This window comes from Zeugodacus cucurbitae, chromosome 2 (genome assembly GCF_028554725.1).
Source record: "Zeugodacus cucurbitae isolate PBARC_wt_2022May chromosome 2, idZeuCucr1.2, whole genome shotgun sequence".
Taxonomy (NCBI): Eukaryota; Metazoa; Arthropoda; class Insecta; order Diptera; family Tephritidae; genus Zeugodacus; species Zeugodacus cucurbitae.
Window position 1 is genome coordinate 70,085,024 of NC_071667.1, and position 23,370 is coordinate 70,108,393.

A 23,370-nucleotide genomic window follows, 5' to 3' on the forward strand; every position below is an offset into this window, starting at 1 on the left:
AGATTTCGTCCAAATCCGCATTTAAGTCCCTAAAGGGTTAACTGCCTTCTTATAATATTTATGACACTTTTATTGCGCATTTTATACGCATTCGCTGGCTTAACAGCAGCGATGCAAATTAATTCGATTAATAAATTTGTTTGTTTATTGCGCTCAAATAACGGGAATTAAGTAGCTACTTTTGCTGTCGGCGCTGTTGCACCCTTAACGGGCTGCCATGCTGTTCACTACCACACTGTTTACAGTTTTACAACTTTTTTTCGTTATTGTTTCTTTTGTCATACAAATTGATTTAATTTCCTGAGCAGCAAGTTACCGTGGCGCTGCCGCACATGTGAGTGTGTGTGTGTGTGTGTGTGTTACTTTAAAAACGCCCGTTTTCGTTTCGTTTCGTCTCGCAGTGTCAGTGGCGTCAGTGTCGCTGCGTGTGCGTGTCTCGTCACATCACGTGTCAAGTGATCATAAAGCGAACGCCAACTTGTGGCCATTTAACAAATTTCGCCATCAATATGAGCATATACTTCGTCGCCAATAACGGTGAACGGGCATATGCAGGCTGACATTTTGACGTCGTACTCATCATCGTTCGCGTCCACGTCATGGTCGTCAACAAAGCCGCGCCTTTACGTTGCCTGCGAGCGCATTAAATGCAACTTACTTTCATATCGCACTTTATGGATATACATATATGTGCATATATATGCAGTTATGTGTGTATGTTTGCATGTATGTGTTCTGTGTTTGTCTGTAAGCCGACTAGCCGCCACTCGACAACGACATATCATCGACGGCAAACGATAAAAGCTATGCTCATGATAGCCAACGACAACAGCCACAAGCCGTAATGCATACCAAAAACAACAGCAAACACACGAACAAAAGAAATAAGCAACGCTGGCGATAAAACTCGGCGACAAGACCGAAATTGATGACGACATCAACGTTGTTGCGGTTAACCATAACAAACATGCAGCGCAATAGCACGCATATTAACAAGTGAATGTCCCTCTACACATACATACACACATGCATACTCTTACACCGAGGCGTACCAGTGAGAGTACACATGTCACATGCACCGTTGCAATGACGAACCTCAGTGCTGATTCACATTATAAAGCTGCTTAACAATGTTTTTATTGTAACTTCGGTATTGTTGTTGTTGGTGTAAATATATTTTGGTGTTGATTTACATTACTTTGATCTAATTTTTGGTTGGCTTTTTTTGAAATTGAAGTAACCTCATATCATGTAACTAATCTTGTTAGCCTAATCTTAGGGAAATCGCTGTCAATTATTTTCAATATCATTTTCGAATTTCTCTAAAGTAATATTTTTTCATAATTCTAGCAAAAATAAAAACAAATTCAGTACAGTTAAAATCTGATTTCAAAGTGAAAAAAAATGTCATAGCGTATACGCAACATCAGCTGTACTATTAGATACCCGACGTTACTCTACATTACTAGATTTTAGGACCATTTTCCAGAAAATTTTGTAATTCAAGGAAAAGAAGGACATGCCGTATACGCAACATTTTTAAATTCATACTCCTAGAATTATAATTCAAGACATCAATTTAATTTTTTGACATATATTAGACCAAATATCTCCCTTCAATACCGGAAATCATGGAAAACATCGAGTAAGACCGGCATGTGGCATCTCGTGACATCGCCCATGAGATGGGGGTTAGTCACCAAACAATTTTAAACCATCTGCAGAAGGCAGGATACACAAATAAGCTTGATGTTTGGGTGCCGCATGATTTGACGCAAAAAAACCTGCTGAACCGAATCAACGCCTGCGATATGCTGCTGAAACGGAAAGAACTCGACACATTTTTGAAGCGGATGGTGACTGGCGACGAAAAATGGATCACATACGACAATATCAAGTGAAAACGGTCGTGGTCAACATTCGATGAATCGTCCCAAACAGTGGCCAAGCCGGGATTGGCCAGGCCAGGAAGGTTTTGCTGTGCGTTTGGTGGGATTGAAAGGGAATCAACTATGAGCTGCTCCAATATGACCAGACGCTTAATTCTACCATCTACTGCGAACAACTGGACCGCTTGAAGCAGACGATCGACCAGAAGCGTCCAGAATTGGCCAACAGGAAGGGTGTACTGTTCCACCAGGGCAACGCCAGACCACACACTTCGTTGATGACTCGTCAGAAGCTTTGGGAGCTCGAATAGGAGATTTTATCGCATCCACCATATACCCCGGACATAGCGCCAAGTGATTACCTCCTATTCCTGTCCGTGGCGAACGCCCTTAGTGGTGTAAAGTTGAACTCAAAAGAGGCTTGTGAAAAGTGGCTGTCCAAGTTCTTCGCAAATAAGGAGGAAGCCTCTACGAGGGGATACACATAGAAAATTATAAATTTATTGTACATATTGTTGTTGTATAAACCAGTTTCTTTGAATATTACTCATACGACATGTAGCACCTTTATTCATAACAATCACAGTTCAACTCAAATTATGGGACACAAAAATTAAATTATACTCAAGAACGTAATAATTTAATAATAGAAACAAATAAATATGTACTACTTTCTCACCTCAACCACAATTGAGAAATCAAAGGTGCCAATTGCCAACCAGATATTTATAGTATTTTCATGGCATCAGTACTAGCGTAGAAAAAGCTTGTAACAATAAAAGTTCGCACAGCCTGCTTTATAACCTAAAACTGAATACTTTTATTTTTCATTACACTGGCGTCGTAACAGTGTTTTGCTTTGCGAAATTTCATTGCGCTCGTACTAATAGTAAAACTGTCAGTGGTTGTGCGAAAAAAATGTCATTAAATTCCAGCTCATCGAACAGGCAGCCACAATGGCACGAACGAACGCGCGCAGCACACCGCAAATACACAGATAATGCCGAGAGGGCGCATGTACGAGGCGAAATCAAAATACAACAACAAAAAAATTGCAAAGTCCACAGTATATAATAGTGTCAATTGGTATGTATGCAGTTACATGAAAAGCTGCCGCATAGTTTTACAATGGTTTTACAGCTAACAGCTAACGGCAGTGATGCCAATAGGCAACCGGAAGTGAAAGCTAACGACCGCATTTAATGGAATTTATTTTGTTCAAACTGTTGCATGCCACAGACAGCTGGTCTTGTTGCAAACAACAAGTGTTAACAGTGATTGGGTAACCGATCATAAAACCCACATATGTACATAGATATTTAAACACAGAGAACGCTGTGGGTATACTCTAATTTTTCATATACATATATGTAGCGAAAAAATTTGAATAATCAATTTTATTATTTAATAATTATATTCAAATAATACATATCTTTCTCAAATACTTATAAACAAAAAAAATTATTAAAATTATTTTTCACAAATATAAATATTTTTTTTATTTTAAAAAATGTTCAAGTACATTTATAGTAGAAATGCCAGCAGTACAAATTTCTTAAAGTAAATATATGTATATAGAAACATCTTAAGGCCAAAAGGGAGAAGTATAAAGCGCAAAGTACATCCATTTAGTAACTGCAGATAATCACGTCATACAAATTTAGTTATTTTATGCCACAGCCGCAGCTCAAAGTGTGGCATTATGCTGCTTCACCTGCTCCTTGACATCATCATACGATATTATTGACTGTGGAGAAGATAAAAAATATTGCAAGAAAAAAATTTTATTTCCGCAAAAATATTTATATTAAGTTAACAGTTTATACAAATATGCATACATAATACATTTCGGTAATTTTTTTGGTGGCACGAGCCAATTAATTTAAATACCACATGCAAAATACGCAAAATACACAAAACAATGCAAATATTATGGAATATGATATCCTAACAGCTTGCATGTGAATAAAAAATATGAATAAACAAAACAAAAAATATGAAAAAAACAAAGCATAGATAAAGGCGCCAAATGAAGCGCATAGCCGCACTAAATAAACATATTTGTAAAACATATGTATATGTGTATATAACATCAGTTGAAAATGCTGAAAATTAATTAATTTGGAAATGTGTAAATTTAAGCGCGAAAATTCGTGTATATTCGGTGCATAAAAAGCGAGCATATAATAAGCAGACATGTTAGAGTGTTAAGCAGACACACAGATTTTTTTTAATATTTTTGATTTTTTTTTGAAACAGTCCTAGATTATTTAGGTATAAAAAATAATTTTATATTATTCCTTTAATACACGGGTACTCACACATCAATAATCAACAACAATTCACACAAAAATATCGAAAAATCGAAACAATTATTTTTAATATTTTTAATCTTTTCAAGCATGTTATTGTAAAAAGCTATAACAACAATATATGTATCTGTAAATATATTTATTAAATATTCAACAAAAAATTTCAATTCTTTTTCTGATATGAAACATTCATATGTTTTTAGAATCACTTTTTAAGCAAAAATTTTAGTGAACAAAATATCGAGTTCTATTTAAATTGTTGCATGTGTTAATTATTATGTAAAATTGCATTGTTTATCTTGGTATTATATTTTATATATCTACAAAAAATTAAATTTATTTACAAATTCGCTTATGCTATTAGCATTCCATGCATCTACTTAAATATTGATGCATGTAATTTAATGCTAAAAATATTTTGTGACAGCTTAATTTAGATCAATTAACTTTAAATGCCTTCGTTTACTAAAATAATACGTTAACTCACAATTATAAAAAAAATAATTACATTTTGAGTTCGCTTTTAGCGCTCTCTAAACAACATAACAGTATATTTTTTAAACTTGTTGCCTTGCCATATATTGTACTTTGCAAGAAATTACTCAGAATAAAACTATTTACTATTATTTTATTTATATATATATTTTTTTTTTGTTAAGCTACTAATCAAATTAGCAAGCGATATATATAAACACACCCTGGTAGCTGAATGAATATTACTCATACGACATGTACCACATTTTCTTCGCTACTCTCACATTTTGAAGAACTGAAATTAAATGTATGATTATAAACTCATGCTATATATTTTAACTGCTAACTAATGAACTCCTGCTGATAAATATGAATCCTACAACTTGCCCTACCAAAAGGCATGCTATCTTCCCAATCAGCCAAACGATCTCACAAGACGAAATAAATTTCCAAATTTTGATTGCAATTTTTCATTAATTTACATGAATACTCTCACGTGCTTGTTTTGAATAATAATTTCAACAACTTAACTTTTACTACAATTTTATTTGAGGAAATTGGTTTGCTCATATTTAGTGGTGGAGTAATTTAAAGCTTCAGCTTTAAAAGCAGAAGTGAAAGCATATGGTGCATTCCATGTCAAGGGGTTTGGGAAAACCACAAAAATAGAAAAAACATTGAATAAGAAGACGTATAAGGATATATGATACTTATACTATTCATTTCATACTATAATTAATTACAATAGTTAAACGAATTATTTGTTTTTTTAATTAAATTGTTTCAATAAGTGGCAACCTTATATACATTTTCTTTCGCAAATTTTTTTGTTATTCATTATTTGATTATATTTTTTCTACAGCGCCATATTTTACAAATTGAGTGCGTGACGAAATTTTGTTACGTAACACAATTTCGTTGTCAAAAAATCCGTAAATTTTTTGTTATTCATTATTTAAATATGTTTTTATTACGCGCCATATTTTGCAAATTTGGTGCGTGACGAAATTTCGTTACGTAACACAATTTCGTTGCCAAAAACTCGGAGAAACTATGTAAAAAACATTAAACACATACCATAAAAAATATGTAAAATTACTAATAGTCACCATATACATAGGTACTCCTCCTTTCATAACAGAAACTTCTCCTTAAACCTTTTGAATTGGAATGCACCATATGAGCGTACACGCATAAGCATGAGCAGATTTATGCAGTAGTTCTTACTCTACACATATGTACTAAATTTACTAGTTTCTCCATGCTGATTTTGGAAAGAAAAATACACATACTAACATGGATACTTACGTTTTGATGTGTGTTTGTAGTAAGAACCGTATTATTTGCGTAAATTTAAAAGCAAAACAAGCGAAAGAGATTAATAATGCAAGCATTCATGCTAATAGCTTCATAAATTTACAAATAGATGCACATAGGGTGCATAAACACTTACATTTCTACATATATAGTGCACTACAAATAATAACTGAACTGCTTAAGAGCGAACAAGAGGAGCGAAAGTGAGTTGAAAGGTCCTTTCTGCTTTGCTTTAGATTATATGTAGATATTGTGACTATATATTATGTCTTAATTTATCATATAAATTTATAAACTAATAAATATTATTATTTTTTTAATTTTCTTTTTTTATTTGTTTTTCCTATATATTTAATTTATTTATCCTTCACCTTAACAGCTATCAATTAGCTACACTTTCCAATTCACTAACATCCGGCAGACTCTCTGCCCGCCGCATTCTCCAATGTTTGCGCTCATCGATCGACACAACATCCAAACAATCACCTCCCCTTTCCCCAGCTATCTGCAGCATTTCCTCATTATCCGTCTGTTTGTCCGAAAGTAATCTTCTTTCGACGACGTAATTCGTCTCCACAATTAATTTCAAATTGTTATCAGGCCCTGTAGATGGGTAAATTAGCGCTGCTGTCGACACATTCAACCCCAATAACATTTTCTTTAGTCCTTGGGCATTTGAGAACGGCGCCAAGTAATCGGCATATTGTAAATGATGTTTAAATTTCAACTTCGTATTCAGTAGAAGCCCTAAATAACCGATCTCTGGTTTAGCTTCGACCAAAATATTGGCCTGTTTTATGCGCTCTTGTTCGACTTTCTTTATGCGCGACTTCAGCACCGCGGCCGTCTTGTTCTCGCCGAGTTGTAGACCTATTGAACCTAGCCAGTCCTGTATTAATACCATCTCAGTTTTGCTGACGCTCGCAACATCCGCTAAATCACCTCTAGCGCGATATCATCGGCAGCACCAACTATCTTCGCCACTTTCGCGTTTTTCTGTCGTGCGATGGCTTCGCTTATGGCGTTCCAATGTGTTTGATTGTGAATAGATGATTCTATGCCTTTCAAATCTTCTACGACGTCCGTGACTCACGCTGCTGAGATTGTAGTTCGTTTTGACTCGCTTATATTATTATGGTATATATTTCGTCATGAAAAGTATAAAAAAATACCTTGTGTTATCTTGTTTTTGTTGTAGCGCCGCCATTATTTGCTTTGTTATAAGCGTTTTTCACATTCAATGTAACGACGCGATAGTATTCTTAAAAGCCATTCTTTACCCTTCTACCCTCAATGGTTTTCTCCGTTATACTACTCTCAACATCCGTTGGACCTGAGCTTACTTGATTACTTGAACTGTCAAAGGTTTCTCTACAAAGATTTCTTGCTTGGTTTTCTTCCTATCGCTCATATCTGCATGTAAGCGGAGTTGTTTTTGTTAGTGTTCAACATGAAATTGCGCAAGTTTTATTAATTTAAAGTTATCACTTAAACAGTAACGAGTTCAACAAGTCAAGCACTACAATACTTACATTTTGAGATTTCCATATTCGAACACATTAAACAAAATTAAAAATAAATATTTACAATAAATAAAAAACCAAAACATATAAAATTTACAAAAACAATAACAACAAAGCATAGCCAATTAATAAAGCAGCCTCAAATCAAATAAATTCATTCAAGCCCACTGACCTTCCAGTAATCATTGTCCCAGGAAGGGAACATGCGTGTAAACACACGCGGCTCACTGCCCTGAACAATACGAATGACGCTGACAGTATCGACTGAGCGATCGGTAGGCTCTTGTTTGATGTATTTCTAGAAGATAAAAACGAAGGGTAAATATTTGTAAAGATTTTTTCACAGCATGACTAATTACCCGAGCCATTTGCAAGATTTTGGCATTTTCCTCGATGGAGGCGCCGGAACCAACCCACATGTAAATTTCATCACCAGCGTCTAACAGCATAACGTCGTCAACATCGAGATCCTTAAAACGAGCCATATTATATTACAAGACTCATTATAAGCCAAGCATTTGCTAGATTACTCACCGACTGTTCGAAATCGCGCACCTCCTCCACCTTAGTACGCCAGGCCACCAATTGGCAGTGGAAGAGACGCGGCTCCAGCAAAGGCGCACCGAGATCAGTTACGCTGCGATCATATTCACCTTCACCATGCAGTTCTTCCCAGAATTCCGAGGGTTCAGAACCTTCCTCAATTACCTCTGTCTTTCCATAAGGCCAGTAGTGCGCAAAACGTTCATTCGCAGAAGATTTCTCAAAATCAGAGGCACCCTTTAAATGCAGTTTGTTAATCAATTATATTTCACTTATTTACATCAAGACACTCACCTGTCCAACCCAGATGTAGACTTTGTGATCCGGCGTGATCAGGGCAAAGACATCACCAGAGGCCAACGAAGAGGCATCACAGTTCACTTCGGTCGCATGCACATCGGTCGCGTCTGTGCCACGTACGCGGAAGAGTTGTGCACTCTTTGGCTCCTCGGTGAATGGCGTAATCAGTTTACCCTTAAATATTTTCAAGAAATGACGTGGCTCATGACTTTGTCCTGTGCGTATCAATATGGCATTCTCCTCCTGTGCCATCGCCAAACCGTCATTGAAGGAACGCTCCTTCACAGCATCACTGGCTCGTGCACCTTCCCACACATAAATGAGTTTACCAGACTCGCCGCTCTTAGCACTATACCTGTAGGTGATGATGTAGGCATATTGACCGATCAGAGGTGTGGTGCCTTCGAAGTCTACAATACTGCGCACCACATCATCATCCGACTCTGAGCTGAACTTGATAATATGTTCGATATCGCGCTCGCCATTATCGGGCATAAAAGCAATGGCGCGTCCACCACTCTTCTTCAAATTCTTCACAACCGAATCCACATCCTCAGGTTCCTCATAGTCCGAGTCGTCTGTGCTATAACCCAGAGCGGTGCGTACCAAACGCTTGTGATACACGCCTTGATCATGCCAAGTGGCGAAGTATTGCTTGAACGGCGCCGGTTCGCCATCTTCCACCACACGATGTACTTGCGTCCAGGCTGGATATGAATTGGTCTCTAAGAAATGTTCGGCCGCCTTCATGGCGCTAGTCTTCTCCTTCTGTGTTGAATTACGGCCAACCCAAACATAAATGCCGGAATCAGTGTCGAGTATGAAACTGTCATCTGTATTAAGCATTTCTTGACGCAGTGGCTTTTCGGATATCTTCTCAATCTCCAAAGAACCGCTAGCATCGCTAACTTTAAATAATGTAACTGCTTTGATATCGGCCGTCTCGAAGGCGCCATCCTCTTCGTCTGTGCTTTCATCTGGCACTTCGTCAGCCGAACCAGAACCGAGTGTAGTGAAGAAATGCTCCTTCGCAAAATCGGAAGAGAAGTTATCTACACGGAAATAGATCAAAACAAATGAGTTTCATTCCAAAAATGAAGTATTCAGAGAGCAGTATGTATGTTGGCTCCGTACATTGTTTAAACTTTAATGATATTCACGAGACGTATCGCTTACCCACTCACGAATTACTGTTTCACCATATTGTCTATGATTTCTACAATAATTTTCGGTTACTCACCAATAATGTTCACTTTCGAACGTCCGTGATGGTCCTGATCACGTATTTCATTTGCAGCGTAAATAGCTTTCAAGCGCTCCAAACGCTTCGCTTGCTCACCCACATAGACGAGTATCTCTTCGCCCGCATCCAAAATGAAACAATCGCCGCGATTCATCGACTCTATAGACAACGCCACTTGACGCACCCGCACATTGCGCTTACCCTTCACCTGGAAGAGACGCTTCTCGCCAGCAGCATTTACATCGACATGCTCGAAACCGGTCGCCACGCCGCCCTTCTCGTAGCGCACACCTACAAGCGATAATGCAAATTAATTAGACACGTCAATGGACCGAGCGCACAACATTTGCGGGAGTCACCCTACGCACAGCCATTAGCGCGAAGGTGCGAACCGTCCGAGCTCTACAACCGATAGTTCGCACACGGGTGTGGATGAATGGTGAAAAGTGCAATTTCATGGAGTTTTTAGTGCAACGCAATTTATATTTGCATTGAGTCGGTGTTGAGAGCTGCCATTACCGGCCGCGGCAAGCGGTCACCTGCCAACAGCTCGTAGCTAACGGCCAAGAGCTCGCAGCAACTCACCACCAACTACCAACCGCAAAAGCATCGCGTTGCGGAAGTGCATGGCGCCTCATTTGGTCGCTGGAAACTTTTTAATGCGTAATTTTTGCAACGGCAACGGCAACTTACCATTTTTAAAGTAGCTGAGGAACAATTGTGATTCATGATCTTGAACTTCGCGATGCTGCACCGGTGCACCATCCAGTTGGTCGTCCAGTTGCACCGTGCAAATGGCCGCAGCGCCCGCCTCGTCTGTGGTCGTCTCAGCGCCCAGCCAAAAGTGAATGTCCCACGAAAGTTTTTGGCTCTTCGGATCTTCGGTGGTCTTTAGCGTGGACGACAGGTGTAAAGTGAAAAGCGCAAATGAGTGCCATGAAAGACAACAATAACAAATGTGTTTATAGTTAGAGTATGCGGTGTGGTGTGTAGCAAATGCAAGAAAAATGGCACGAGCAATGAATTGCTTCGTTCGCTTACTTTGCTCGTGCTTCTAAGACAAATTCTCACAAAACAAATTCAAAGTTTTTCTATTTTCTAAAGTGAAAAAGTATGTTTTTAGCGCCGCGGAGTGTGCGAGGTGAAGGACAATACTTTTATAATATTTCATGACTCTACTGCGCTCTGCTTCCACATGGCTCCAGCATACGTTGCTGGGCAGGTCGTCGGTCTCTCAGGTGTAAAGTCGTAAGTAAATTGTGCAAAATGAGTTTCCAATTGGAAACTGCAAGTTGGGTGCAACAATTTTGACATTACTGCAAATGAGCAAAGAAATACTGGCAATTCGTGTGGCACTAACTGCACGCTTGCATTAGGAGCGGAGAGAACGCTTTTCATTCTAGTTTAGTTATTTTGATGCTTAATTTAAAGGGAAGGAACAACTAATGTCAAAAAGCTTTTATAATTGAGCAGAAGTTTGACAGCTTTTTGTCCTTAGAATGCAAATGATTCTGGAAATTATTTCTGCAAATTATTTATAAAACCACTCACTAGGTTTGTACGCTAAGTGTTTTTAGAGTTTCTACTTAATTTACGCTATAATTTGGAGAATTCAGGATAGTTAAATAAACAGTGTTTTTTATGGCGATTATAATATTGTTGTCAGGTAGAAGTCTTCTATACAAAAGAAGCAAGTGGTAAAAATAACTGGTATAATTCTTATAAACTTGCTTAAACTGGTATAAAGCTTAGTATAAAGCTTTTATCAGAGAAAATATATATCTGTTAATCTGGTAAAATGTTAATCTGGTTTGCAGACTAATATAATCAATGAAAGATATGCCAGATATCGGTTAGAACCGTTTAATGAGTTCTAACCACCAACTCTCTCTCTTATAAACTGGCAGAATTTTGGAGACTAGGATAACTAAAGATAGACTATTTAACCGGGCTAATGAGATAACAGCAATCATTTGTTAGTTTTTAAGGCAGTAGTCTGCTTTACAGGCTTCAAAAAAACTATTTTTTTTTTGTTTTGTTCTAAATCTCTTCCAAAACTATCCCAGAATATGTCTTTAAAATTTCAGAGGCCAATTCGACATATTTTCGAAGCTAGAGCAGTTTTAGTGGCCGAGCGTCGAGCAGGTGCGAATGCTCAGGCAGACCTTTAAAGCGCGTTTTCTCGAGTTTTTATTTTCACAAGTGTTAGAAAACGGTGCCGGCGATAGCAAAAAGAATATATGTCCGATCGACAAAAACAAAGTGATCTAGCTTCAGTATTAAATTATCTTCTATTTGAACTAAAAAAGTTGGACAACAAGTTGTTCTGAAACTTAAAGTCAATTTTTTTTTCTTAAAAAAGTGAATTTTTTTTCAAACTTCGAAAAAATTTGGAATTTTATAACTTCTTCGGTATTTTTTTAGTTCATAAAGAAAAGAAACTTATAAAAATTAAAAAAAAAAATTAGGTTCGACTGTTTCAGATGCATCGCACGACCTCCATCACCGGCGCCGATTTACAAGTGCAGACTCCAGGCGCTCCAGAAAAATATTTACAAAAAATTTCAATATTTTTTAATAATAAATATTGTTTATTAAGCTCTAAATATAGTACACTATCGTCTTAAAATTCCGTTTACCGCAATCATTTCCTTCCCTTTCAAAAAAAATTGCTAAAAAAAAACGCTTTTTTCGGTTTCTAAAGCAGACTACTGCCTTAAGATGTATTATCACAAAAGAATAGCATAACTCGAAATACTATCTTTCAGGTTAGGAAAATAAAGATTAAACAGAGAGCTAACCCTATAGTCAACAAATTATTATTGAACTTGACTCACCTTTAAAATAATGTACGAATCTCCTTCGTAGAATTTACCGTAATATTTGGCTGGATATGGTACTGGTTCGAAATCCTGTAAATTAGAAAAAATATTTAAAATTATATTTGAAATTAAATGAATAAAAATATTTGAATTTAAAGATATTAATATTAAAAAACAAATTTTAAAGAATGTCTAAATTTCCAATATTCACAAAAATCACAAAAAAGTAGTAATGATTGTAATATGTATAGTCGAGTTGGTAATATAATATTTAAGTCATTTGAGAAAGAACCTTTGTTTCAAGTAGTCTTGGAGATATTCTTTACGAAGATATTAATGAAAACAAAAACAAAAAGATTTTAGAAAATTTTGAGTTGTGTCATTTTTGTTTAATGAGCTCAAAAATCAGAAGTCATATAGTTTAGACAAAACCATTAAATAGCTGAAAAAACTTTAACTTCTCTCAAAAAATTAAAAAAAAAAATATTTTAAGGAAAATTTAAAACCTTAAATTTTAGCAAAATAAATGTTTAATTCACTCAACAGTCGAGTAAGCCGCTCTTTAAGGGCTCAACATAACAAAATTACTTAAAACATAAATGCCAGGCAATCAGTTCACACACTTCAATGACTGTCTATATAATTAATTAATACGTTGATGATTCGAGTGTCTGCAAATGCGTCGGGCTTTATAAAAAAGGCTATATATGTAAGCTTAAACATATACAATGAATCTACATATATGTATGTAAGTATGTGTATACATGCAGACAACTGTTTTGTATTTATGTAGTACACGTATATCCTATTTATTCCACATAATTTGCGAATGGCACACGGCTTATAAAACAATTAAAATGTATTTGCTCATCACAGCGCTGCTGGCGAAAAAATCGACAAGTCCACACAAACACAAACACACACACACAGCCAAAGTCAGGCACAAACACAACCACTCACACGTGCCAAATGTATTTTATGTGATAACACACCGTTAAAGATATTAATTTGTTGTGCAGAAATTTATTTTGCATAAACAGCTTTTAATGTGTTTACATTCGCATTTATCCAACGCGAAATGGAAAAAAATTGGAAATTGAAAAAATCGAAATTAAATTTAAAATTAAATTTGCTGTGATGTGATTTAATGCGGGCAGTTAGTAATGTTGAATAACTATTTGAAAATTGAAAATGATAAATCTACTATTGAGCATATAAAACGATAAATCATTCAAAGCATTTATTTTGCGTGTGAATAATCAGCAATGGTTTTTTCTTTTTTATTATTTTTTTTAATTTAATTTAATTTTATTTTTTAATATTTTGTGAAATGATTGTAGTGATTAAAATATTATGGCGCATAATTCAAGCGCATTTAAATACGGTATGTAGAGTTACTTAGTTCTTTAAATTTTTTCATTTATAATTATGATTACAGTGAAACATGGAGTTTTAAACAATTTGTCCTTTTTTATTAATCATTATTACATTTATGTGATAAAAAGTTTTAAATTGTGAGATTTAATATGTAATTATGGTAAATATAGTCATTATGCTACTTTAAAAATATAGAAAATTACACATTAAACAGCATCTAATAAAGGTATAATTTTAGACATAATTTTTTCATGTTTGAAAAATGATTTTGGTCAAGTGACCAGAGAGAGGCCGAATATTCTCGCTTAATTTTGTTTCTACTCTCTAATAAAACGAATGAGGGGTAAGAACAGCAACAGATGAATTCAATACAGCAAAGTCTTTGGATACTTCATTAATAGCGTTTTTAGACAGCCAAATTACATAATTGATCAATTAAAATGTTGATTGAGAAACAGTGTTTTGCCTTTTATACTGTTGGTAAAAAGGTAAGTTTTATCAGCTGTTTAATATTTTCAGCAGCGACATCTACCGTACCTTTTTTATCAAAAAATTCAGCCAATCGCTGACAAAGAACGTATATCGTACGTCTTTGTCGCAGAGTTGCATTTGATTTTCAAGTCGATTAAAATCCAATTAAAAATAAATGTAGATTTTATTTTGTATGGTAAATCGATCTTAAAAAGCGTTTTAATCGAGCAGAGGCCGGTTAATAGATCAATTAGCTCCTATCTAAAAACGCTATAAATAATTTTAACTGCTCATTATACTACAGATATTCGATTAAATCACTGAATTTGATTTATACCTGTTTTTTGTTCGATTCACTGTTTTTCTCCCAACTTTTGTGAAGCGAATATTACTATGATGTTACTCTATATTTTTGTTACACTAATATTAAATTGCTCGTTTTCTAAAATTCTACGAAAAATATTATTTAATATAATCTGTTTAAAATAATGAAATGTGGCTCTACTGCATGCTTGGATGAATCTCTGTTCTCCTTTTGGGTTCGTAGTTTGATATTATCCAACAACTACAAGCACCTATCAATACTTAAAGCGACAAAAATATAATTTATCAGAGGATCTTTCATTTTAAAAGAGGCTAGTCATTACCTGCAGCATGGAGGACACTTATAAAAAAGGTTATTGTTCTTGGTCGGATCAGATATCGAATCCAGATCTACTACACCATCGCGGACACATTTAAACAGGAAATAGGAATACAATTCTTCTGTTTCAAACTTTCAATGAATATACACAAAGTCAGTCCAGATTGGTATTAAAGGTTCTCACTTCATATATGTATGCCTCTCGAATCTTATCAATCATATCACTAACCTATACCTTAGTTACAAATGGTACTCTGATAACTTAATAACACTCAACTCTAAAGAATGCATTAAACAACAACACAAAATGTGCCACTATATATATTACAACAAGACCATGCTCTAAATGATTAAATTTCATGATAACAAAAATGTGCTTCGTTATACCATTTATTTAATTTAAAATTTAAACTACTTTAATAGAGCTTTAAAGCTCTAGTATATCAATCAATTGTTTGCTTAAATTTAAACACATTTACCTGAAGAATTAAGTGATTAAATGTATAACCAAAATTAAAGTAAATTTAATAATAATTTAATACAAACAAATACCAAATATAAACAATTGCATTTAACGGCATTTGTGGGAATAAAATCTAAAAATATATTATTGATATGAAAATAAAAAATTAAAAAAAATAATAAATTCAATTTGTTAGTGATTGGTAAACTGAATGGTGGGGAACAAAACACTGGATCGATTTTATATAAAATTTCAATGTACTCGAGACTCATACTACTTAATGGATATATAAGTTTGGGGAACAGAAAAAATAGTATATAAAATTCACTATGGGTTACAAGGTTATGATGACTTTTGTTTGTATTTCTTGGCATGCATCCTCTCACGACTCTCCAGAACAATTTCCTCGCCACTTTTTCGATAAAACTTTCTGTAACAGAGCTAGATAGACAATTTTTATGAGATAAGAATGAAAATTATGCGCAGTAGAGAGAAAAGAGCTCCTAAATGCAAGATGATAAAACTCGAATTCATATCGGAATACTTCTTATTCCTCTTACATAAAATATATGACAACCAATCTCTATAAGCACATACTAAATTCACTATTTTGCTTATATTTAAAGCCACCTGAGCAATCCCTAATTGATTAATTTGGAAATCAATAAGTTCAGTGAGCTTTGTACCGATTTCACAATAATTCACCAACATACACAACAAGCTTCCGCACACACAAACACACACACACAGATGCATGCATTACAGCCACATTCACTGGACGTTTATTATCGCAAACAACATATAATATGACTGTGATTGCCACAAATGTAGTCGCTGTTGTTGCAACATGCAATCTGCCACTGCAATCCGTGTGGCTGTCGCATTTAAATTTCACATGAAAAATAAACGAAAATTGCGCTTAAAGCTGACTATTTGTTTAATTAAAAACAACACTTCGAACAACTACTGACTTGCACGCCAACATTTTGTTGTTGTTGTGCTGCTGTTGCATGAGCATGCCAACAGCTCCCAAGCGTTGATGTGAGTGAGGAAGGAAGGAAGCTGACGAGCGACTTCACTTGCTCCACATCCGCTGCCAAAGGCGGATAATTCGGTTATTTCTTCACCATTTAAATTTTATTTCATTTCAACTGTTTGATTTTGTTTTTTTTTATTTCTTTTATTTTTTTTGTTGTTGTTGTTGCTGATTTTGCTCATTCAATAAAAATTAAAAATAATGTAGAGAATGTAAGGCGCTATTAAAGGCATTTGTGGAAGATGTAGAGTACACAGTAATGGGGGGGTCCAAAAGCCCGGAATTCATTATTTTTTATATTTAATATTTGCTATGTTATGTTATGTTATGTTATATTATGTTATGTTAAGTTAAGTTATGTTATGTTATATCATGTTATGTTATGTTATGTTATGTTAAGTTAAGTTAAGTTATGTTATGTTATATCATGTTATGTTATGTTATGTTATGTTATGTTAAGTTAAGTTATGTTATGTTATGTTAATGTTATGTTATGTTATGTTATGTTATGTTATGCTATGCTATGTTATGTTAAGTTAAGTTAAGTTATGTTATGCTATGCAGTGTTATTGAATGTTATGTTATGCTATGTTGTGTTATGCTAAGTTTTGTTATGTTATGTTATGTAATTCTTCGAATCGAATTAATTTTTCACACACTACTTCCTGCATGAACTGCAGCTACATATATACTAGCTATATTATGCATATGTGACAATAAATAAAGAATCTTACTCTACGAGCGAAAAACTATAGAATTTTATAAGCAATTGATATTCTGATAATATAATTATTTCCATATCAGTGCAGTTATTAAATCAGTTAATTCATCAATAACATTTTCACAATCAAATCACTCTGAAAGCGGTCAAACACAACTATTATATTGTGGCAAATTAATAAAAATACAATAAAATCAATAAAAAGAATTAAATTCAATAAAAATAGCGAATTCCTCTGTTCGAAGTGCAACAATGACAACTTACTTCTTTTATTTAATTTTTGCTGATTTTTTCCAAGGCAAATATATTATTCGAGGACTTACATTTGTATTTACATATGTACATATGTTGTATACGCGTGAATGCCTGAAAATCACCGTTATTTACGCAATTATACACGCGCTCGGTTGCCTGCAACGCGTCGGCCGCTGAAGTTGCAACAACTGCGCTGCGCATTGAGTTAATATTCGCGTTTTTAATTAAGGAGCCACGCGCACGGCTGTTTGCTTATTTATCCTTATGTACATATAGCGATAGGTAGTTATCCTTGCAAATGACTTGTCATACCGTCGCATAATCAGCAACAACAACTCCACACTGTCGAAACTGTTGCAAGTTGCTTGTTGCATGCTGCAGATTTGCATGCAAGTCGTTCCAGTCGTGCACTTCCACTTCTTCTTCTTCTTTTCGGACATTATTACCCAGCAGGGTCATTAAGTGTGGTTTTAATTGTTGGCAGTCACTTATTAAATTCGCATATGAAAAGTACGCATCGTTAATGTGCATTTAAATCCAACTTTGCATGTATGTAAACAATTTCACTTTGTTTGTAAGTAAAAGCATAAGTAAACCCCTTGTAGGACGCATGTAAAACGAGATTTTTACAGTCCTCCTTCATATCGAAGACATATGCATGTATATGTATGTACTTCTTAACTGAAAGCATTTTAAAGCATTTCATTGCATTCAGTGACGACAGAATGAGTTTCTCCTGCGCAAGTTGCAATGAAATTCGCTGAAAATTCTTTAAGTTTAAATTTTGGAACTTCTTCAACATTCTACATTAAAGAAATAATATAGAGTTAAAGAAAGTTGAATAAGGTATCTGATTAGCTGATTTTACACACCATCGATAGCTACATTAACTGCAATACAGAATCGAATGAACATTAGCTTCAAATGTAGTATATATTTAGGCGCTTATTATATTTAATAATTTAATCAACTTTATCGCAGTCGCACACCTATCTCTGCTGAACAAAAATGACATTTTGGTTCCCTCAGCAATTTTTACCTCCTCAAGTAACACTGAAAAAATATTAGACCTTTTAAAGGTCTCAGTTTCTGGAGCAGAAATGGTTTGAAAGCTGTTAAATCCGGTGAATACGGTGACTGTGGTACGTTTGAGGTCTTGTAGATGATTTATTACTTTTGATTTATTAAAAGCAGTGAATTGAAAGTTCCAAAATATGGGTAAACGACGCAAATACCGCAATTGTTATAATTTCATTTATTTGCCAGCAGTATGAAGTATTATTTTAGAAGTATAACACTTGTTTACCATGTAAAGGAAGGGCCGTTAGGGATGAAGTGCCATCACTGTTGTGTGCAAAATAAAATATACTTCGACTGTTATTAAACGAAGTAGGATCCAAATTACACTTAACTTAACAAAAATATGAAATAAGTATTATATATTACCGCTAATTTTGCAGATATCCCCCTATGAAATTCTATATCTAATAAAACTGTATTTTTCTCACTTTAACAACACCTTTACTAGTTTTTTGGATCTTAAATATTTTATTTTAAGTATTTTCTTAAAGCTTTATGATACATTTAACGAATTTGTGGGTGATTTATTTTTTATTCCACGTTGCTCTGGAAGTCATAAACGAAGACCATTGTCTTTTATAATTTTATAATTCCGAATAAAATTGAAATCAAGAAATCATAAATGCAAATTTTCACTTTCACAAGGTTTTCCTTTATACTCGTTGTAAACAACGGAGGTGAAGTGCAATAAAATACACTGACGTCAACTCAAAATTTGCCTTTGAAGTTGCATAAAAAGTTTTATAAACAAATTAATAACAAAAAAATAAGATTTTGTTGAAAACTCAATTAAACATGTGTATAAACATGAATTCGTACTCATGTATATGTAAATATATACATACATTTTTGATATCAACATTGCAAGTGTGACATGAAATGTTTGTATGGACAAGCGACACCGTTTTGATACACTTAAGCGTGCACATTTTTAAGCAAAAATATTTATTGACTTACTTATGTACATACAAGAGGTGCAGATGCTGTTGCCTCTTACTCATATGTATCTATGCCACATTTGTGTCTACAATGTTTGTGTATTATATATGCATATATATTATTTAAATCTATACAAGTATATGTGTATGTTCATATGTATGTATTTTCAAGCTTTTATTGACAGCCATAAAAATTTAATTTTTTTTTCAATATTTTCCTTTCGCTTTTGAAAATACTCGAATTTTCAACAGCCATTTGTCGCTAATTAAGTGTATTGCACTAGAAAATTTCAACAAAAGTGTATTTACATACATATTTACTTGTATACATAAGTGTGTTGGTACATATATGCACCCATATAACGTTTGACGAGCTCCCAATTATACGGTATTTTTAAATGGCCCACACACAATGTGTTTTCATTGATTTATTATCCATTTTGAAAAATGTGAAATTTCTTTAAAAATAATATTCATAAAAAGTTGAAAGTAAAAATTTCAAAATTAAATTTTAAATATACTTTGTCCACATGTCTTTCAAATTAATTGAAATGGTCATTATAATATATTAATAAAAGTGATTGAAAGATTGGATTGCAGTTTAATGAGTCAAAAAGTGCTAAAATTTGTAAAAGAAAAAATCTCAAAACTTTTTGTAGAAATCCAGTTATAATAGGTATTTTGAGCAATAAAAAAGTTACATAAATCTGTTACATAAGCTTTCGCATGAGCTTTCATAGGCCACCAGTATTACAATTTTTATTGAGAACAAGACACATATCCATCTATAATAGGAATATTTAACAACAGAAAAGCTTCGTTAAGCTTTCACGTGAACTTTCACAGCTTACCAATATTACTTTTTTATTAGGAACAAGATACAGACAACTTTAGCATCAAAAAAGTTCAAAAACGCTTTCCATTGAACTTCCATCGGACAAAAATGTTACCTCTCCATTAGAAAATTGAAATGGTGGGGAATTCATATGAAGATAAACTGGAAACAATGATAAAATTGTATGCAGTGTGTTTCTTAATTGATAACAAAGCTCTGAAGAACTTCCGGAAGAGCTTCCACCGGCACATTGACGACCAATGGTTTACTTTTTCTATTAAAAACTAGAAAGGGCGGGAACATATATGACTTAATAGAATTGGATCACTATTTTGAAATCGCAACACACCAATATGAAAATACGATTTTATATTTCAAGCAAATCAAGAGCCATTTTAAACTTACTACGCTTTTATATATATTTTATCCAGTATTCTTCCGCGAATGCACTACAGCAAAAGGAGCAAACTCCTCATTACCGAATTGTATTAAAGTGTTAAATCTTACGATCATTAATTGGGAATCACGTCCTTTGCAATTACCTTCTGTCCGATAATATGCAGGGCACGCGCCAAGCACACATGTATGTGCTCATGCAAAACGCGTAATAAGTAAATAAGTAGCTGGAAAAATACAAGTAGTCAAGGTAATCAAGCGTTCGAATGGCAGTTCTTTCAACTACGGCCAACCCACCGAAGTGACCAAAGGGCAACAGCAGTTATTAACAGATAATTTTATTACCACTCATGGCGAATTCGCATTGGCACTGACGTCGCTACTCACATACATACGTTGGCACTGGCGTTGGTGGTGGCGGTGGCGATGGCGATGGCGTCAGCGCGCACATAACGCATTAAGCGTTCAAGCGTATTTGCGATTTCCCCGGTGCCGGTGCGCGCCTTCGCATGCAGGCAGGATATGAAATGCAAATAAGTGCGCGAAACCAGATGAGAGCGCCGGACTCAAGTGTAAGTAGCGCATAAGTACGACTATCTGTCGAGCTCACTGGCATTTACGTATTTATATATTACATATACACGTACAATTGTATATGTATATATGAATACACACAAGAGCATGTGGTTATTGTTGGTCATGAGTTATCACGGCCGCAGGAGTATAATTAAGTTTTAAGTCGAACCAAGAAAAACATGATTAATATTATGGGAATGAAAATAAAAGTACAAAAGTGGCTCTGCATGCAAAAATAATAATAATAATAGTAGCATGTGTTGGTATGTGTGCATTGAGGGTGAACTCGTTCAACATTCGTCATCAACTTACTCGAGCCAGTGAGCTGCGACGGAGCGTAAAGCATATATGGTAAGTTCATATATACATACATCTGCAGCAGTGTTGATATCCTTCCAACGGAATAAATAGTAGCAACGAGTTACTTCATATAAATATACGTCGTGTGAGTGTGAGTGAGTGAGACAGTAGCTGCGTTATTCATTAGACCAAATCCCAGGCGTGATGTTATATCATTTTCTTTAAACCAAACAACTTTTGTTTTTGAAAGACACTTTCAGAACTTGAGATTATTCTATCATAAAAAGCCATCAGCTGTCAATTAAATTCCCAATTTATGAAACTCAGCGAAATTGGTTAGATAAATAGATTCGGGTCATCACTTGGCCAGGACGCTGTACGAACAACACTAGTCGCACTAAAAAAATAACCAGATTTATATGATATTTGTATCGTAAAGCTGGAAATAAATTTGAGAAAATTGAGGAATCCAATGATGTTTCATTTCTACCCTAATCGTACCATGGATTTACCCTCAGATATTTGCAAAATAGAAATAAATTTTCTAGTTCCATCTCCCATCATATAGACGATCTTACCATCTATGAAGAACTCTATAAGGAACTCTATAAATGCTTTCAGATAAGTCGAAGGACAATGTTCGGTATAAAGGTATTCGAATGTTGATAAACCAAACCGATTCAGACAAGAGGCAAGAGGAAGCTGTGACAATATCACATATACTGACTGATATATACGGAATGAAATTAACTCCTAGACGTGTGTAGAAGGAAATCGATATATGTTCGAAGATACCCTAACTGCGAACCGACAAGTTTTAACTGTTTAATGGGCGAAAACTATATTTACATAGGACGCTCAAAAGAATCATAGGAGAATTAGTATAGTATTTTCAAGAAAAACGGTATACATGCCAACGTGTATTCCAAGAGATGTACTGCCCGAAAATGACTCAGCAGTAGAAATTGCTATAATATACTTAAAAGGGAACAGAACTATAGACAGATATCGTGAAAAGCTCAAGGAGCTTCGCCCATGGGAATCGTACTTTGACGAAAATTGTCTTCCAATCGATTCATAAGGAGAAGTAGAAACTGTATCCCAACCATTAACTTGAAGTTTATACTGCATTCAAAAACATAAGCCCTGTATAAGGGCATCATATTAGTTCATATCTATGTATGCCAGTATTTCGTATTATCAGCTGATTTATGTCGCCCTGGTGTTGGTAGAGTAACTATGTGAGGGCAAACCAGTCACAGTAGATATGTGGATCAACATACACATTTGGATGGCAAGCACTGCTGGCGTTGAACATTGCCTTGATGCCATTATTTGGTCAGAGCAAACTGCTGTCACATACTCGTCGGTATTTTATAGACAATAAATATTTTATGAGGACAAATATGAATGTATAAGTAAATAACTGAGTAATCATGTATCCACATTCCAATGCAGTTTTCAATGTCGTTGCAAAATGATTACGGAAATAAAGCATCCCGGCAGCACAAACACGCCAGTCATGCGGTAATATTATCCACGCAGCCGATCTAAGTCCTCCTTTCTGACACACAGACAGATCGGCGCTTTTTATTTAAAATGTCATTTGTGTAAAATAAAGCGGATTCCTTTAGTAAAAGCATTTCTATGTGTGTTCGACTATTTATTTGCACGCACACAGACATATATTTGGATATAAATGAGTGAATGTTAATGAATGCATCCAACATATGCATTCAAACGTTTTTTTTTTGCACACCCGCTTTACCGTTTTAAAACACTCCTTCATAATACACACACACACTCAACAAACTCACTTAACCAGCCATTTGTATGGTCATAACGGTTGTTTGGGT

The 23,370-nt window shown here is 34.8% G+C and overlaps 2 protein-coding genes across 2 annotated transcripts in view; both read right to left on the reverse strand.

The window, feature by feature from the left end:
- Window positions 1-3,359: 3,359 nt before the first annotated feature.
- Window positions 3,360-23,370, reverse strand: part of LOC105211926 (gelsolin) — a 29,672-nt gene continuing 9,661 nt past the window's right edge. The window contains exons 3-10 of the mRNA XM_011183624.3: window positions 12,439-12,513; window positions 10,295-10,490; window positions 9,599-9,892; window positions 8,353-9,410; window positions 8,050-8,295; window positions 7,875-7,985; window positions 7,688-7,813; window positions 3,360-3,636 (exon numbers count right to left, since the gene is read on the reverse strand). Coding sequence (XP_011181926.2) covers window positions 3,577-3,636; window positions 7,688-7,813; window positions 7,875-7,985; window positions 8,050-8,295; window positions 8,353-9,410; window positions 9,599-9,892; window positions 10,295-10,490; window positions 12,439-12,513 — 2,166 coding nt within the window. The 3' untranslated portion in view covers window positions 3,360-3,576. The remainder of the gene's footprint in view (window positions 3,637-7,687; window positions 7,814-7,874; window positions 7,986-8,049; window positions 8,296-8,352; window positions 9,411-9,598; window positions 9,893-10,294; window positions 10,491-12,438; window positions 12,514-23,370) is intronic.
- LOC114803964 (uncharacterized) lies at window positions 6,105-7,206 on the reverse strand. Its single transcript, XM_029040002.2, has 2 exons — window positions 7,165-7,206; window positions 6,105-7,089 (listed from the first exon to the last, which is right to left on the reverse strand). Exon 2 carries the CDS (start codon window positions 6,894-6,896, stop codon window positions 6,375-6,377), a length of 522 nt encoding a protein of 173 aa, XP_028895835.2. The 5' UTR covers window positions 6,897-7,089; window positions 7,165-7,206; the 3' UTR covers window positions 6,105-6,374.